Source organism: Lepidochelys kempii, chromosome 10, assembly GCF_965140285.1.
Source record: "Lepidochelys kempii isolate rLepKem1 chromosome 10, rLepKem1.hap1, whole genome shotgun sequence".
Taxonomy (NCBI): domain Eukaryota; kingdom Metazoa; phylum Chordata; order Testudines; family Cheloniidae; genus Lepidochelys; species Lepidochelys kempii.
In genome coordinates, this window is record NC_136389.1 from 44,084,705 (window position 1) to 44,103,263 (window position 18,559).

An 18,559-nucleotide genomic window follows, 5' to 3' on the forward strand; every position below is an offset into this window, starting at 1 on the left:
GTGTCATAACGAGGCAGATATTTTTATGAGGCAGATATTTTTAAATGCATTTTACGTATGGGTAAACTGATGCACAGATAGTTGTGAGCTGGAAAAAACATTAAATGACATTGCCTCTGTTTGCTTTAAATATCTAAAAATGAAAATGCAGGAAGTACAAACTCTCAAAAGCAAATTAATCTGTAAAATTAAACTCTTTTATAGAATGAGTTGTTTTGGGCATGAGTGCATCACAGTTGCTCAGGTTAATTCAGTAGCTATACCACTCAAAATACACAACTTTCTTCACTGACTACATAATAGAATGCATTAATTTAAAACTAGAGATCTAATTTCAAATCCCTGATACCTTAGAATCGTGGTAGTTACTGCAAAAGTCTGAAATGATCGATCCCTGAATTTATCAGATTAGAATGGAGTCTGAAATTGTTACCGTTAACACAGTAAAGGTCTTCTAGCTGTAGTTTTCTTGAAAGCATCATATTTAAAACTGCTTTCTTTCCAAATGTCAAACTTCGAAATAATCAGTTACCTTTTGCAAACTTTTAATATGATTGAGGGTGGCATTTAGCTGTTAGATTGCTTTACCTTTTCATATAGTATGCGTAAATATTTTTAAAATACCTGTTACTAAAAGGAACCCTGAGTCTAAAATGTTTCTGTCTTTGATTTTTGTAGTGTTGATGTCATGACGGCATACTGGACCATTCTAAAGATGCACTGCAGGTACTGATGGGAAGGGGTTCAATATGAATATAAATGATGTTGGAGGAAGACGACGCTTTGAGGACAGCGAGTTTACACTACACGTATACCCTGGGAGCATTGCTGAAGGGACCATCTATTGCCCCATTACTGCCAGAAAAACATCAACAGCTGCTGAGGTAATAGACTCTCTCATTAATAAACTCCAACTAGACAAAACAAAATGTTATGTCCTAGCAGAGGTGAAGGAGTTTGGTGGGGAGGAATGGATTCTCAACCCTACAGACTGCCCTGTCCAGCGCATGATGTTGTGGCCCCGCATGGCCCTCGAGAACCGATTGAGTGGGGAAGACTATCGCTTTCTTCTGAGGGAGAAGAATCTAGATGGGTCTATTCATTATGGAAGTCTCCAGTCCTGGTTACAGGTGACAGAAGAGCGTCGCAGGATGATGGAACGTGGATTCCTTCCTCAGCCACAGCAGAAGGACTACGATGATTTGTGCAGTTTACCAGATTTAAATGAGAAAACACTCCTGGAAAATCTCAGAAACCGCTTTAAGCAGGAAAAAATTTATACCTATGTAGGCAGCATTCTGATAGTCATTAATCCATTCAAATTTCTCCCCATTTACAATCCTAAGTATGTCAAAATGTATGATAATCATCAGCTGGGAAAGCTGGAGCCCCATATTTATGCTGTGGCTGATGTGGCCTACCATGCTATGCTTCAGCGCAGGAAGAACCAGTGCATTGTGATTTCAGGAGAAAGTGGGTCAGGGAAAACACAGAGCACAAACTTTCTGATTCATCACCTCACTGCTCTCAGCCAGAAGGGATTTGTTAGTGGAGTGGAACAGATTATTCTTGGAGCTGGACCAGTGCTTGAGGTAAGATTAAAATGATAGTAGCGATGCTACTATTTTCTGATGTGTAATAAAACAAATAGTCCTGATTTTATATTGCCAGTCTGGGGGTATCTGCTAAATGATAATAGTAAGCAAGACTATAATATTAACAATAATATGATTTAGGTGTGTGTCGTCTTAAAGACAATACAATTTTAACTTCCTTGAAAAAATTCAGTGAACAGTTATTTTATGAATTTATTAATAACATGCTTTTTCACTTTGGCATGCTTTAGCAGTGCTATAAAATAGTGAATTTTATTTTATAAAACACCTTAGAGATCCCAAAATAATTTCTTTGAATTAACAAACTTAACTACTAGAAAATTTAAAAATGGAGTTTACTGCACCTAGTGCATTGGTATTGTTGCTTTCAAAATACTGTCCGTGTTAGTTAACTTTATTGGGGTTTTTTGATTTAAAAAAAAAAGCTAATTTGTACTAAGATTTTGACAAGCTTTAGGTTGGAAACCTTGCTCCTCCTTTCCCATCTGTCAGAAAAAATAACGTATACTAGAAAATCTGCACGTGTAGTCGGTTGCCAGATGAGAATTTGTGTAAAGAAAAAAGTTAGGTGAGCTGGTCAAGTAGTTCTTCAGGTGATTGCACATGTCCCCGTTCCACTTCAGGTGTGTGCATGACCATAGATGGAAATTCATCCCTAAGGTCTGGACTACAGAGTTAGGTTGACATAAGGTAGTTTACGTTGACCTAACTATGGAAGTGTCTACGCTTAAATTTCACTCCCATTGAAGTAACTGCCTGTGACATTACCCAAGATACAATCTGGACAGCTGAACAACTGTGACCGCTCAATTCTCCAGCTTGGGGTGCCTCTTACACTGCTTTGCAGTGAGAGCTACCACGCCTGGTCTGCTCTCACACAGCCTCCAGCATGTAAATCACTCCCAGCTATATTGTATGAGTGCTATAGCCACCCACCCATGAATTACATTACATGCAGCACCAGCAGTTTCCAGTCCCAGACTTTCCCCTAGAAATGTTCGTCTTGTACTGCCCAGCACCCTCCTGGACAGCACAAGCTCATATAAACTCTGTCATTTCATGAACAGAAAATATGTACAAAACTTGTTACCCCAAATGAAGTTTCCCAAACACTTCAATCCAAACACACATTGGTTTAGATAAAATAATAAAACAAGTTTAACAACTATGGAAAAATAGATTTTAATTAGTTACAAGTAACAAGCCATAAAGGTCAGAATTGGTTACAAAGAAATAAAAGGTAAAACACAACTAATATCTAACTTAATGAGCTAAATGCATTCTAGGAAAGGTTTCTTTCACCACATACTTATAGCAATCTGGATACCTTTCAGCCAGGACCCGTCCCCAAGTTAGGCCTAGAATCTCCAACCGTTTCTTTGACAAAATGTAAATTTCTCGCTCACACTTTTTCCTGCCAAAGAATGGCCACTTAACCAGGTGATAGTCCATTTGATTTTGTTAATACCTGACTGAGGCATCAGTTTGCCTTTTGTCTCTGAGGAACTGGTTTTTGTGTGCTTTCCTAGACTTGGAGCATGCCTCAGTAAAGTCAGACAGTAGAATCTTAACTTTACATACAAAGTTGCCACACACATCTTACCAGGACAGTAATGATCAGCAAATTATGAGTTTTCAAATGATACCTCACAAGGCAAATTTTGTACAAAATACATTATAATTTTGTAAAAAGGGTGAACATGAGGATACAGACTGTCACACTTCCTCACTACAATGACTTTATAACTCCATCTCTACAAGTGGTGTAGAGTCTAGGTCAATGCAGTCTCAGTGTAGATACTGCGTTTCTTACATGAACTTTTACTGGCTTTCAGGAGCGATCCAGCTATGCCCCACACTAACAGTACAATTGATACAAGTGCTCCTGGTGAGGATGCAAACTGCTGACACAAGGAACACAAAGCGTAGATACGCACAAGTGATATAATTACTGTGGCGGCTGTATGCCAATGTAAATTAGGTTGACTTAATTTTGTAGCATACGCATGGCTTAAGCGTTATCCATTGGAGCGTGAGTGCCCTCTCCAGTCTTGTGCTTCTGCACAGTGCTGTCAAGGGAGGAGCCAACCTGGAACCCCGTAGTTCCTTCTTACTCCTGTGATCTGTAGTCAGAGTCTCGGTAGGTCTGGATAGGTTATATCCCCAGGTCATGGATCCCATTTCTCCCTAGGACTTGAATCTTGTGCTGGCAGTGTTCATGAGTTGATTTTCTGAGCCAATAGCTACCTCCCTTACTGCACCTGTTTATAGAAGTAGCATTTTTGGTAGCTATTACATCCATGAAAAGGGTGGAGGAGTAACAGGCATTTGTAGCTGACCATCCTGCCATGATTTTTTTCTAAGGACAATCCTTAATATCCACATCCTATATTCCTGTCTAAAGTAGTACTGGAATTCCACCTCAAGAGAGCCATATACTTACTGATATTCTTTCTTAAGCCCCATTCTCATAATGATAAAGAGAGACTCTCCATAAATTGGATGTTTGATGGGCTTTGGCCTTTTACTTGGATAGAAGTAGGCAGTTTAGATCATCATCCCAGCTGTGCATTTCATTTGTCAACGGGCCTTCCATTCTCGATGTAGGGCATTTGTCCTGGATTTTATCCTGCACATGTCTATGCCATGACATTGCCAAGAAACCACCTCTGACTGGGTTATAGCACACGCTACAAGATGTCAAGTAGCTTCTGCATCTTTTTTGGCCCACATGTCTACAACAGACATTTGTAGAGCTGCAGCTTAGTCATTGGTGCATACCTTTTCAACTCATCATGCTATGTTTCAGCATTCCAGAGATGATGCAAAGTCACTGTTCAGGTAGACTTAGAAATCCAACTCCTGTTTGAACTGCTTGAGGATCACTTGAAGTGGAATGGATGTGTGCAGCCACTTGAAGAAAAAAAGGTTACTGATCTGTTCTGTAACTTTTCTTTGAGATGTTTTGCACATGTCCATTCCATGACCCACCCCTCCTTCCCTTCTATATCAGAGGTTGTCCTGTAAGAAGAAACCGAGGAGGGTCCAAGGTGGCTCCACCATTTATACCATTGTGTAGCAGCACGAATGTGCTGCTGTGACAGGTATCGCTCTAGGAAAAATCTCCAATTCTGGTGCGCAGTGCATGCACACACCTGAAGTGGAATGGACATGTGCAACACATCTTTAAGAATTATTGCTATAGGGCATATTAGTAACCGTTTTTCCCCCACAGAAATTGAACTGAGAACATGGAATACAATTGTTCACTTTTTGAAAAGTGTCCTGATGCTTTTTTGTCATATCGAATTTTAAAAACAGCCTTCCTTACAAACTTGAATTTTGTTTGTGTGATAGGAGGATAGGAATTTTGTTTCTGTAAAAACCTTCTGGACCCAAGGGGCCTGCATCCGAGTTTTCATAATAAAGGGAAGAGATAACATCTCCCTGGGAGTTGGGAAGCTAGGACTCAGAAGTGTTCCTTCAGGAGCTCAAGAGAAGGCAGGATACTACACCCAAGTTTTCAAATATGTTTGTTTGCTAGGAAGAGTGCTACTTCTGGGTGGAGAAAACTGGCTTCAAGTCCTTGAAAGAGTACTTCAAAATGTATTACTTCTGTTTGCTTTTGTGAACTGTTTTGAATGTGTATCCAGATTGCTGTTTTTTCTGTCACAGCGTCTTGTACTGCCTCCAATCACAGTGCAAGATTGGCAATAATGAAGTGACTAGTGGATTTCATGGAGTCCTTGTCTCTTCTCCTTTTTCAGATTATAAAAAGCTCTGTTTGGAGTAAGGTTTTTCCTTAAGAGGAAAAAATGGGGGTGACTATGTTGTTTGTTTAGTTCTAGTTTTTTCAAGTTAGGGAGATTTTGTAGTGTTTCCCAAAGGCTATTCTAGATTCACCCCCCCCCCCCCACTTTGGAAACTTGTTCTGTAGCTGGTCCCTTCATCTCTTCATCTGAGAATGCTTGGTTCCTGGTTGTCATGGGCTTCAGATCAGGTTTTGTGATCTGTCTCTTCCCTGAATAGAGCAACAGTTTTGGCATTTGGCTGTATTTCAAGGAATCCCTGTTGAGGTTACAGGGACAAACCATCCCAATGAGTCGAAAGAATAGTAAATATGGCAGGCGACCAGCTTGGCTTAATGATGAAATCCTAGCGGATCTTGAACATAAAAAAGAAGCTTACAAGAAGTGGAAGGTTGGACATATGACCAGGGAAGAGTATAAAAATATTGCTCGGGCATGTAGGAATGATATCAGGAGGGCCAAATCGCACCTGGAGCTGCAGCTAGCCAGAGATGTTAAGAGTAACAAGAAGGGTTTCTTCAGGTATGTTGGCAACAAGAAGAAAGCCAAGGAAAATGTGGGCCCCTTACTGAATGAGGGAGGCAACCTAGTGACAGAGGATGTGGAAAAAGCTAATGTACTCAATGCTTTTTTTGCCTCTGTTTTCACTAACAAGGTCAGCTCCCAGACTGCTGCGCTGGGCATCACAAAATGGGGAAGAGATGGCCAGCCCTCTGTGGAGATAGAGGTGGTTAGGGACTATTTAGAAAAGCTGGACGTGCACAAGTCCATGGGGCCGGACGAGTTGCATCCGAGAGTGCTAAAGGAATTGGCGGCTGTGATTGCAGAGCCATTGGCCATTATCTTTGAAAACTCGTGGCGAACCGGGGAAGTCCCGGATGACTGGAAAAAGGCTAATGTAGTGCCAATCTTTAAAAAAGGGAAGAAGGAGGATCCTGGGAACTACAGGCCAGTCAGCCTCACCTCAGTCCCCAGAAAAATCATGGAGCAGGTCCTCAAACAATCAATCCTGAAGCACTTGCATGAGAGGAAAGTGATCAGGAACAGCCAGCATGGATTCACCAAGGGAAGGTCATGCCTGACTAATCTAATCGCCTTTTATGATGAGATTATTGGTTCTGTGGATGAAGGGAAAGCAGTGGATGTATTGTTTCTTGACTTTAGCAAAGCTTTTGACACGGTCTCCCACAGTATTCTTGTCAGCAAGTTAAGGAAGTATGGGCTGGATGAATGCACTATAAAGTGGGTAGAAAGCTGGCTAGATTGTCGGGCTCAATGGGTAGTGATCAATGGCTCCATGTCTAGTTGGCAGCCGGTATCAAGTGGAGTGCCCCAAGGGTCGGTCCTGGGGCCGGTTTTGTTCAATATCTTCATAAATGATCTGGAGGATGGTGTGGATTTCACTCTCAGCAAATTTGCGGATGATACTAAACTGGGAGGAGTGGTAGATATGCTGGAGGGGAGGGATAGGATACAGAAGGACCTAGACAAATTGGAGGATTGGGCCAAAAGAAATCTGATGAGGTTCAATAAGGATAAGTGCAGGGTCCTGCACTTAGGATGGAAGAACCCAATGCACAGCTACAGACTAGGGACCGAATGGCTAGGCAACAGTTCTGCGGAAAAGGACCTAGGGGTGACAGTGGACGAGAAGCTGGATATGAGTCAGCAGTGTGCCCTTGTTGCCAAGAAGGCCAATGGCATTTTGGGATGTATAAGTAGGGGCATAGCAAGCAGATCGAGGGACGTGATCGTTCCCCTCTATTCAACATTGGTGAGGCCTCATCTGGAGTACTGTGTCCAGTTTTGGGCCCCACACTACAAGAAGGATGTGGATAAATTAGAGAGAGTCCAGCGAAGGGCAACAAAAATGATTAGGGGACTGGAACACATGAGTTATGAGGAGAGGCTGAGGGAGCTGGGATTGTTTAGCCTGCAGAAGAGAAGAATGAGGGGGGATTTGATAGCTGCTTTCAACTACCTGAAAGGGGGTTCCAAAGAGGATGGCTCTAGACTGTTCTCAATGGTAGCAGATGACAGAACGAGGAGTAATGGTCTCAAGTTGCAGTGGGGGAGGTTTAGATTGGATATTAGGAAAAACTTTTTCACTACGAGGGTGGTGAAACACTGGAATGCGTTACCTAGGGAGGTGGTAGAATCTCCTTCCTTAGAGGTTTTTAAGGTCAGGCTTGACAAAGCCCTGGCTGGGATGATTTAACTGGGAATTGGTCCTGCTTCGAGCAGGGGGTTGGACTAGATGACCTTCTGGGGTCCCTTCCAACCCTGATATCCTATGATTTCATAGGAGATATTTACCAATGTAGCTGGGACCTGTTCTATTAATGACTTCAAGAATTAGGATCAAGGCAACAAGTTGGTAACAAAGGAGGACTAGGAGTCTGAGGGACTGGAGCACCGGCTTTATGTGCTCATAGCTGCCTAAATAATGGAGGAGAAAAACAGCTGCATTTTCAAGTAGCTGATGTCTTTGCTTTCTGTTCATATTCAGCTTCAGATTCTTAGTATTGGAGTAATCTGGTCTGGAGGTGAAAAATTCATGCATCGCTTTGGACCAGTCTTCCTCTGGGAAGAAGGGGCAAAGTTTCCAACTATCTGGACTTGAAGGAAGACATCTCACTGATGTGGGGGTCTTTATGCAGATGCAACCTTCACAGAAAAATGAATAAGAATAAATAACCAGGAGTTTTCACAAATTGTTATTTATTCTAAAGTGTTTGTTGCTGCTTATGGGAAGGACTGTGGAATTGGGCTCTCCGTGAAGTCCAGTACATATTGTCACATTTACCAAGCTAACTGCACCTTTGGCTCCCTTCTGATCTCTTCAAGTACACCCTGTTCAGCCTCAAGCTGTCATCTCTTTTGGGGTGGAATCACACAATTCTCCCACTCTCAGATCAGGCCCTGGGCTGCCAGGCCCCTGTGTTCAACTGAGAGTAACTTAGTAGGCCTGACTTATCTTGAAGTGTCTGCAGTTCTGTTCCCACTGGGAACAATGTCAGTGGTGACCAGACAAACTTCTTAAAGGAAAGTATGAGCCAAGGCATTTTAAGAGAAACCAGATAATAAAACAATAAACCAGTCTGTATACATGCCTGCCTCTCCCTATGGCTTACCATTCCCTGGGGAAGGCCCAACTTTTTCAGACTCACTCCTTCCAGAATCTGTTTCTGTGCGCTGTTCTCCTGGACAGCTTCTGAAAATTGACCATCCCCTTTCCTCCCTTCTGACTTTTAACTGTTTCAAAAACATTTAATCAATTAATTCCCATCCTGACAAAACAGCTGTCACTTCAGGCTGGAGCCTGGAAGTATTCCACTGCCCTGTAATTGGCCTCCAGTGCTGGTTGGGAAGGTTTGTTTATCCATAGCTATTAGTTTTCCCCATAACACCCTTATTAAGCAAGATCAGTTCATTTTTACAGGAAAGTCTTATAACCCAATATGCAATAACTTCACCTCACTGACCAGGTTGCACACAATGTTCATAAAATGATTACATGTCAATATTCTTAGATTATTACAAAGTAGCTCCATGTCAGTCACATGTAGGATTAATTCTGAGAAGTTAGGGTGCCTATTTTTGAAGTTACTGATCTTATATGTTTACTCTCAGTTCCTATTGGACTCTGTAAACTTCACCAGACCTCTGGTGGACTTCATAAAGTTTATCAGATCCTATGTATGCTTTATATTGTCTGTCACACCTTGTAGGACCAAAGCTTCACTTATAGTTCATAGAATCATAGAATATCAGGGTTGGAAGGGACCTCAGGAGGTCATCTAGTCCAACCCTCTGCTCAAAGCAGGACCAATCCCCAATTGTTTAAGCAGTGCAGGAGCAGAGGTTTAGGTGATCCTGAGAGCTTGGATCTCCAAAGGATGGTAGAAGAGCGAGACTGTGGGAGAGGTAGCTTCTGGGATAGGTTGTCTCTAAAATTCCATTTTTGCGGCGTGTAGGTGCAATGGAAGTGCACAGCTGCAGAATGCATGAGCATCATGGACTGAAAGTCCACTAATCCAGTGCTCTTAAATCTTGCAGGAGTAGAGTTTCTGGCCCCCACACGATAACTATTTAATCTTTCAAATGTTTATTTTTTCAAATATAACCTTCCCTAAGGGTACATCTACAGTATGAAATTATTTAGAAATTATTCTATTCAAATTTTTGGAAGATATTTTATACGTTCGATCTTCTGTGTCCCCACTAAAGTACGTGAATTCGGCAGATTACGTCCACAGTACCAAGGCTAGCATCGAATGTCGGAGCGATGCACTGTGAGTAGCTTTCCCGCAGTCCCTGCCGCCCATTGAAATTCTGGGTTAAGCTCCCAGTGCATGATGGGGCAAAAACATTCTCGTGGGTGTTTCTGTGTGTGTGTGTCAGGAAGCTACGGCAGACAGTCGTTTCGCTCCTTTTTGGCGTGCAGATGCCATACTGCTTTCAGCAGATGGTGCACCGGTGCTCTCCTGATACTATGAATCCACTTCTCCAACTCAACTCTGCTCTGCCATTGTGAACTGAGCAGCACAGCTTCCGCTGCCAACTCTGCTCTCCCACTATTGCCATGCTTCCGAGCTTCTCCATGTTGTCTGTCCTGGGCTCCCACCTCCGTGAAAGCCACAGAAGACAACCGTTTTCAGCCGTTGTTTGGCTACCATGAACCAAATAGCACAGCTTCCGCTGCTACTCCTACGTTTCGCGCCCTTTTTCCAGGATTACCTGTGCAGGTGCCATAGCCATGGAGCCTGATCAGATCTCTGCTGCCGTTTTGACCATTGTAAATACCTTGTGCGTTATTCAGCAGTATGTGCAGTACCTACAAAACTGGGTGAGGAAGCGACGACAGCGCGATTACTATACTGATGAGGACATGGACACAGACGGCACGGCATGTGGCGATTGGGAGATCATGGTGCTGTTGGGCCAGGTTCATGCTGTGAAACGCTGATTCTGGGCCTGGGAAACAAGCACAGACTGGTGGGACCGCATAGTGTTGCAGGTATGGGATGATTCCAAGTGGCTGAGAAACTTTCGTACATGTAGAGCCACTTTCATGGAACTTTGTGACTTGCTGTCCCCTGCCCTGAAGCGCAAAGACATCAAAATGAGAGCAGCCCTCACAGTTGAGAAGCAAGTGGCCATAGCCCTGTGGAAGCTTGCAGTGCCTGACAGCTACAGGTCAGTTGGGAATCGGTTTGGAGTGGGGAAATCTACTGTGGGGGCTGCTGTGCTGCAAGTAGCCAATGCAATCATTGACCAGCTGCTATCAAGGGTAGTGACTTTGGGAAATGTGCAGACCATTGTGGATGGCTTTAATGCGCTGGGGTTCCCTAACTGCAGCAGGGTGATAGACGGAACACATATCCCTATCTTGGCCCTGAAACACCAGGGTGGCCAGTACATAAACTGCAAGGGGTACTTTTCCATGATGCTGCAAGCACTGGTGGATCACAAGGGACGTTTCACCAATATCAACTTGGGATGGTTGGGAAAGGTGCATGACGCTCGCATCTTCAGGAACTCTGGCCTGTTTGAACAGCTGCAGGAAGGAACTTACTTCTGAGACCAGAAAATTTCTGTTGGGGATGTTGAAATGCCTATAGTTATCCTCGAGGACCCAGCCTACCCCTTAATGCCATGGCTCATGAAGCCGTACACAGGCACCCTGGACAGTAGTAAGGAGCAGTTCAACTATAGGCTGAGCAAGTGCAGAATAGTGGTAGAATGTGCGTTTGGACGTTTGAAAGCGCGCTGGCGCAGTTTACTGACTCAGTTAGATCTCAGCACAACCAATATTCCAACTGTAATTGCTGCTTGTTGTGTGCTCCACAATATCTGTAAGAGTAAGGGGGAGATGTTTATGGCGGGTGGGAGGTTGAGGCAAATCGCCTGGCGGCCAGTTTCGCACAGCCAGACAACAGGGCGATTAGAAGAGCGCAGCAGGGCGTGCTGCACATCAGAGAAGCTTTGAAAGCCAGTTTCATGATTGGCCAGGGTATGGTGTGAGAGTTGTTTGCTTCTCTTAGTTACTATCGATCTATCGGAAATAAAGTCACAATTGTTTAAAAACTGTTCTTTATTATTTGTTGCACAAAACATTGAGAGAAATCAGAAGCTAGATGGGGGAGGGGGAGTATTGGGTTAGGGAGGTGGAGGAGGAGGGAAGGGCAAGTCCAGAAACCAAATCAGAATTTAGGATATGCCAGCTTTCTGCTGCTTGTGCAATCCTCTGGGGTTGACTGTGTGGGTCCCTGTAGCCTCCCTTCCACCCCATGTTCTTGGGTGTTTGGGTGAGGAGGCTATGGAACTTGGGGAGGAGGGAGGGCGGTTATTCAGGGGCTGCAGTGGCAGTCTGTGGTCTTGCTGCTTTTCCCGCATTAGATCCACCATACAGCGGAGCATGTCAGTTTGCTCCCCCATGAGCTTGACCATAGCATCCTAGTTGCTCTCATCGCGCATGTCCCTCCTCTCTTCGTATTTATGTAACGCTTTACGTGACTCCACAATTGTTTGCCTCCACACATCAACTGGGCCCTATCAGTGTGGGAGGACTGCATGAGCTTGGCAAACATGTCATCCCGAGTTCGTTTTTTCCACCTTCTAATCTGGACCAGCCTCTGGGACGGAGTAGATAGGGGCCGCATTGAAACATTTGCACATGCTGCAGGAGGAGAAAAAGGGAGGGGGTAGTATTTTAAAAGATACATTTTAGAGAACAAAGGGGACACTGTTTCTCAGTGAAAAAGGCAATTCATAGTACACGGCACATGTTCTTTCTGTACAAGGTCTCATTTTGCCTCTTATACTGAAGTGCCTGCCACTTTGGTGTGAGTAAGCCATCACATGCGGCCAAGCAACAGAATTCAGCTTGCAGGCAGCCTGGGATGATCGCTTCACACAACATCATTCTCCTCCCCCCCCCACCCAGCCACACACACGCACACCGTGGGGCTCCAATGAGGCTCTGAGCAGGGATGAGCCCTTTAAGCTAAACGCGAACAGCCCAGTGTGGCTGGGTTTCTACCCACCACGTGGCTCTGATCAAGCTCTTACTCACCAGAAGTGCCTTCTCCAGGGTCATGGTCTGGGAGCATGCTTTGGGAGTAGGGGGAGGCTATTGGCTCCAGCGTTAATAGTTCCTGGCTTGCGGGGAAACAGATTCCACACTTGCCGCCTGTGCACTGTCCTCCTCTTCCTCCTCCTCCAAAAACTCCTCCTCCATGCTCCGTGATACTCCCCCCTTGCAGGTGTCCACGAACAGTGGTGGGGTAGTGGTGTTGTCACCCCCCATAATTGCATGCAGCTCACAGTAGAAGTGGCATGTATGGGGCTTGTGACCGAGTGCCTGTTCGCCTCCCTGGCTTTTTGGTATGCTTGCCTGAGCTCCTTGATTTTTGTACGACACTGTTCTGTGTCCCTGGAGTAGCCTCTTTCTGTCATGGCCCTGGAGACTTTAGCGGACGTATTTGCGTTCCTTTTTTTTTTTTTTGGAACATAGTTCTGCCATAACAGATTCGTCTTCCCAACATGCAATGAGATCCAGTACCTCTCGTTCGGACCATGCTGGAGCTTGTCTGTGAATCCGGGACTGCGTGGTCTCTTGAGATGGTGGACTCTGCATGGTCGCCTGTGCTGATGGTGACCAAACAGGAAATTCAAAAGTTCCCTGGGCTTTTACTGCCTACCTGGCTAGTGCATTGGAGTTCAGAGTGTTGTCCAGAGTGGTCACAAGGGAGCATTCTGCGATAGCTCCCGGAGGCCAGTATCGTTGAATTGCATCCACAGTACCTGTAACCCGGAACTGCGATCTCGATTTTAGTGCTACTCGCTGAGGTGGAGTACAGAAATTGGAGTAAAGAGCCCTTTAAATAAAAAAACTGGTTTGGTCTTCTGGACGGAACTAGTTTTATTTCGAGGTAACTCAGCTAATTCTGAAATAACTGCGTACTGTAGACGAGGCCTTAGAATTTCCTGGTTTTAAGAGTTGGCTGTTTTTAAGCTATTTTAATTCTAGCTTAATCACATTTTGTGTGTGGGGTATAAATGTTCGAATCCCCCTCCCAAGTGTGTGTGTGCGTGCATGTGTGCACACACTCTCTCTCTCTCTAATATAAAACCTATCAAAATACGTACAACAGAACCAAGATGCAAACCGTGTCCATATTACCCAACATAAAACATATACAAGGATTTACAAAGTCCACGCAAGCACATGCTAGCCATATTTTTAAAAAATATAGAGAAATACTTTCCAACATATTCCAGACCCTTAAATTGTGCACACAGAGTATAAATAATGGATCTCTGAATCTCAATTGCTGCTTTTCCTTATCCCTTTGCTCTTTCTGCTGATAAATAAGTGGTTTATATTACTGTATAAGCAGGGAACACACAAACCATTTTAGTGTTGCTGTGATCTAGAGGCTCTTTATTTACAGGGGTTATGGTGGTATCTCAGGATCTAGCTTCTCAGACCTATCCTCTTTGCTGTTAGTGTCTCCATAAATAAACTATTTAAGGAAATTATTACTGTAGAAACTGAAGAATTTGTCATCTGTTTTCATGCTGCTTCACTCTAGGGTCTCTTCCATGTGTTGGGATTAAAAATAGAGTTGCCGGGTGTCCGGTTTTCGACCAGAATACCCAGTCGAAAAGGGACCCTGGTGGTTTCAGTCTGCACCGCTGACCAGGCTGTTAAAAGTCCGGTTGGTGCGAGGTTGGCAGGCTCCCCTCACGGCTTCTGGGAAGTGGTTGGCATGTCCCTTTGGCTCCTATGCGTAGGGGCGGCCACAGGGGCTTTGCTTGCTACCCCTTCCCCGAGCGCTGGCTCTGCAGCTTCCATTGGCTGGGAGCTGCGGGAGCAGGGCCTGCGGGCAGGGGCAGTGCACAAAGCCTCCTGGCTGTCCCTTCCCCTAGGAGCTTGAGGGGCATGCTGGCTGCTTCCTGGGAGCTCCCTGAGGTAAGCACCACATGGAGCCTGCATCCCTCACCCCCTCCTGGACACCGACCCCCTGCCCCAGCCCTGAGCTCCTTCCCCTACCCAAACTCCCTCTCGCAACCCGCACCTCCTCCCACGCCCCAACCCCCTGCCCCATCCCGGAGCCCCCACCCACACTCTGAACCCCTCAGCCCCAGCCCAGAGCTCCCTCCTGCATCCCAGCCCTACCCCAGAGCTTGCACCCCCAGCTGGAGCACTTACCCCATTCTGCACCCTGAATCCCTCATTTTTGGCCCCAACCTGGAGCCCACACCCCCAGCCCAGTGTCCATACTCACCCACACCTCAACCCCCTGCCTCAGCCTGGAGCCCCCTGCTGCACCCCAAACCCCTTGGAGCCCCTACCCCCAGCCACAGCCCTCAGTGCCCTGCGCGCCACCTCCCCCCCTCCCTGCGTACACTCCGAACCTCTCATCCCCAGCCTGGAGCTCACTCCTGAATCCCAAACCCCTCATCCCCAATCCTACCCCAGAGCCTGCACCCCCAGCCAGAGCACGCACCCACTCCCGTACCCCTGCCCCACCCTAGAGCTCCCTCCTGCACCCTGAACCCCTCATTTCTGGCCCCTACCCCTTTCCTCAGCCCGGAGCCCCCTCCCACACTCCAAACCCCTTGGCCCCACCCCCCAGCCTGTAACCCCGTCCTGCAGTCCAAACCCCTCATCCCACACTCTGCACCCCCAGCCGGAGCCCTTATCCCCTCCCTCACTCCAACCCCCTGCTCCAGCCCAGATCTCCCTCCCACATCCTGAACCGCTCATTTCTGGCTGCACCCCCAGCCGGAGCCTGCACCTCAACCTAGAGCCCCAGCCTAGAGAAGATGTGCAAGTGAGGGTGGGGGAGAGTGCGCGACGGAGGGAGGGGGAATGGAGTGAGCAGGGGCGGGGCCTCAGAGAAGGGGTGGGGCGGGGCCTTGGGGCAGCAGGCACGCGCAAGGGTGTTCAGTTTTCTGCAGTTAGAAAGTTGGCAAAATCCTAAAAGTACAGGGGAGAGGGAATGGTGCTCTGTCCAATCTCACCTCACTGGATTTGCTGGTGTCTCAAACTATTTCATGTGAGGCATTGTGAATTTCACAGAATCATGTACTCCCCTGCCCCCACCAGCAGCAGCTTTTGGCAGGAGTGTGTGTTCCATGTTTTGGCAGCCCTGTGGCTGTGCATGCACTTTTCTAACTGCCTTTAGATCTCTCTCCCATAGTGTAGTTACTCCAGAATTTCTTCTGGCCACCAATCCAATTCATAATCACAAAAACAAACCATGCTAAATTTAAGAGGTGCACACCTCTGTTTCTCTCATTCATTCTTAGAATTTGTGGGACAAGATCATCAGCTGGAGTTAATTTATTGTAGTCGGAGTTAAACTGATATCCATTTAGGATCTGATCTTTGTTTGTTTCCCTGTATTTTTACCAGTTTACATTTTTGCTATTTTTACTTATTTGGCCTAGTCTTTCTCATTCATTTTTCTGTGAAGCTTGCTTCCTCACTTATGCATTTCTCTCCCCTATTCCTTCTTTTGTTCCCATCTTTCCCTCTTATCCTTTACTGCTAAACACCCGTGTCCTGAATTATGATCACGCTCCTCTTCACCAAAAGGCAAGGGATGGAGGGTTTGCTGGTCACAACTTGCTTTGGAGTTCAACCTTGTCCCTTTAGTCAGCCATAGGAGATACTAGACTGTGATGTATTTCTTTTGTTTCAACCTTTGCATTAGGGGAATGTTGCTGGATTTGCTCCACACTAGATCACTAGGACACCCATTCTTTCTGTATTTATATCTTCCTTTCCATCCTCTCACCTCTCTGCAAAGTCCTTCAAATAGCAGGGAAAAATGGAGCTATCTGTTTGCAAGTGATGCATTCGCAATGATGCCAGCATGGGTCGAGTGAAAGTGCAGAATACTAAGATTTTATGCAGTTTCATAAGACTCCTGTGCAGGGACGGCTCCAGGCACCAGCGAAGGAAGCAGGTGCCTGGGGCGGCCAATAGAAAGGGGCAGCACGTCTGGGTCTTCGGTGGCAAGTCCTTCATTCCCTCTCTTCCTTTTCCGCGGCACTTCGGCGGCGGCTCAATCAGGTTTTTCTTTTTTTTCTTCGCTGCTTGGGGTGGCAAAAAAGCTGGAGCCGGCCCTGCTCCTGAGACACCTTTATAATGCACTTTGCGCAACAGCACACAGCAACCATCTCCATGAGATTCCCCCTCAGGGATAAGTCTGCTGCTAACCTCACAGTCCACCCACCTTATCTTGGAGGGAAGTTTTGATGCAAATATCCAAGGGACTGGTACTCTTCTCCCAAAGTCCACAAGAAGGCAGAAAATATAGCTGGTAGGAGGCTCGGGCATCAGCAGGATTAGGGGAGAAGAACCTCCATAGCCTTCCTACTAATCCCTAGGTCCCATGTAGGGAATTGGAGTGAGTGAAGAACCCTTCCTTGCTTCCCCTGTTGTCTCCTACTGCTTTCTGGGCCTCCTGTAAGTTTTCCTGGTAAGTAAGGGTTCCCTTTCTTCACCCCCAACACCTTTCTCTCCCCGCTAGCCTTAGAAGGCTCCTCAGCTCCCTGACATCCATCAGCCTCTACCTCTTGTGAGCCTTAGGCTTGTCAGAGCCTCGCAAACTCCAGCCACTTCAAGCTTTAGGAAGCTCAACGTAGTGCCCCTTGTGAACCTTAGAAGGTTTGTGGCATTCCCCAGTCCCATGCGTTTTGAAGTCCATCTTAGCTTCCCCTAACTTAAATAGTGTTATGGGTTAGGTAAACCTCATAAAAACTGGTGGGTTTAACAGCTGCCCTTTATTGATAAAAGGAAGAAACAAGCTTCTTTATGAAACCAAATAGTTGAAACAAAGGTGCATGTGGGCAGAGGGGTTTGGCTGGATACTGTTTTGTGAGGGCGAGTGTGTGAGTGTTTGTCTGTTTCTTTCTCTCCATGAAAGAAGTGAGAGAGAGCAGAAAGCTAAGGGCACAGCCTGAATAAGAATTGGGAATGTAGCCCTGAGAATAGCCTGAAGAGAACTTTTGAGGCTGAGGGCTGGCTGAAAGAGGCTTGGAACTGTGAGCAATTAGACAATCTTCTCTTTGATGTTCCAAAACTGGCTCCTGGAACTCTAAAGAGCCAAAAAAGGGTTATTTGTCTCGGAAATGCCTAAGTGTTGGGAAGTGGGGCAGCCATTAAACTTATAAGGGGCACTGGGAGTTCTCCATTCTGTAAGATTTCAGTAAGTCTCCCTGATATTTCTCCAGCCCTCTTTTCTCTCTCTCTCCTTCTGTCTAGATATCTTATGATTTGCAGGAACCAGAGTTCCTTCCTGTGGAGCTCACCAGGTCCACAGAGTGGGGAGAAACTTTACAATTTGGATGTGGAATTCTCAATTTCCCAATTTTTCATTATTTATTCCTTTAGAGATTGAGTTGGCTGACATATCCTGGTATTTTTCACGTACACCAGCATAGGGACATTGTCATGCTGTACACAGCTGTAGAAGTCATGTCCACTTTACTCAATCTGCTATATAGACTTATGCTTGGAAGGATTAGATTTTTATCAGTAAATGTTGATTTCATTGTATACACACAAACTGATGAAAAATATTTACATGGATAATCAAAATTTACAGATAGGCAAAGTAAGAAAAATGCTGCTTGAACTTATTAGAGTTTAAGGATATTTATTTTGTATGTTTTGTCATGTGATATTGACAATTTGTGTTTTAAAGCTTATAAAGCTGTAACTTTGAGTCTCAACATCTACTGTCATAATTATTGCCTGACTTCCCTGTAGTTTTACGCACCTGTGAAACTATAGATACAAATAAAAAAGCTTAAAAATAAACATTGATAACTGTCAAAATTATATAAAAAGATTCTACAAAGACAATATAGAGGAATGGGATATGAGAAACTTTTTCATTCTTTGTAACAGAGGCAAATGTGAGTACATGTATTAGACTTCATTATGTTGATGCTAAATTGTTTCCTTTTATTTATTCCTGTTTGTATCTCACTATATTGCTGTCTCTCAGCAAGTAACCAATACCTCTTTTTAAAAAGGAAAAACAGTGATTTTCTACTTTAAGAGTTGTCCCAAATCTCCCCACAAAGATACTATGTGTGCATATATTT

At 45.2% G+C, this 18,559-nt stretch overlaps 1 protein-coding gene across 4 annotated transcripts in view; it reads left to right on the top strand.

Annotated features, from left to right (window-relative positions):
* The window catches only part of MYO9A (myosin IXA), a 467,674-nt gene that overhangs the window by 92,837 nt on the left and 356,278 nt on the right, over nt 1-18,559 (top strand). For all 4 annotated transcript variants that reach the window (XM_073363174.2, XM_073363176.2, XM_073363175.2 and 1 more), the window contains one exon: nt 679-1,592. In XM_073363174.2, the coding sequence (XP_073219275.1) occupies nt 750-1,592 (843 nt within the window). In that variant the 5' untranslated portion in view covers nt 679-749. The remainder of the gene's footprint in view (nt 1-678; nt 1,593-18,559) is intronic.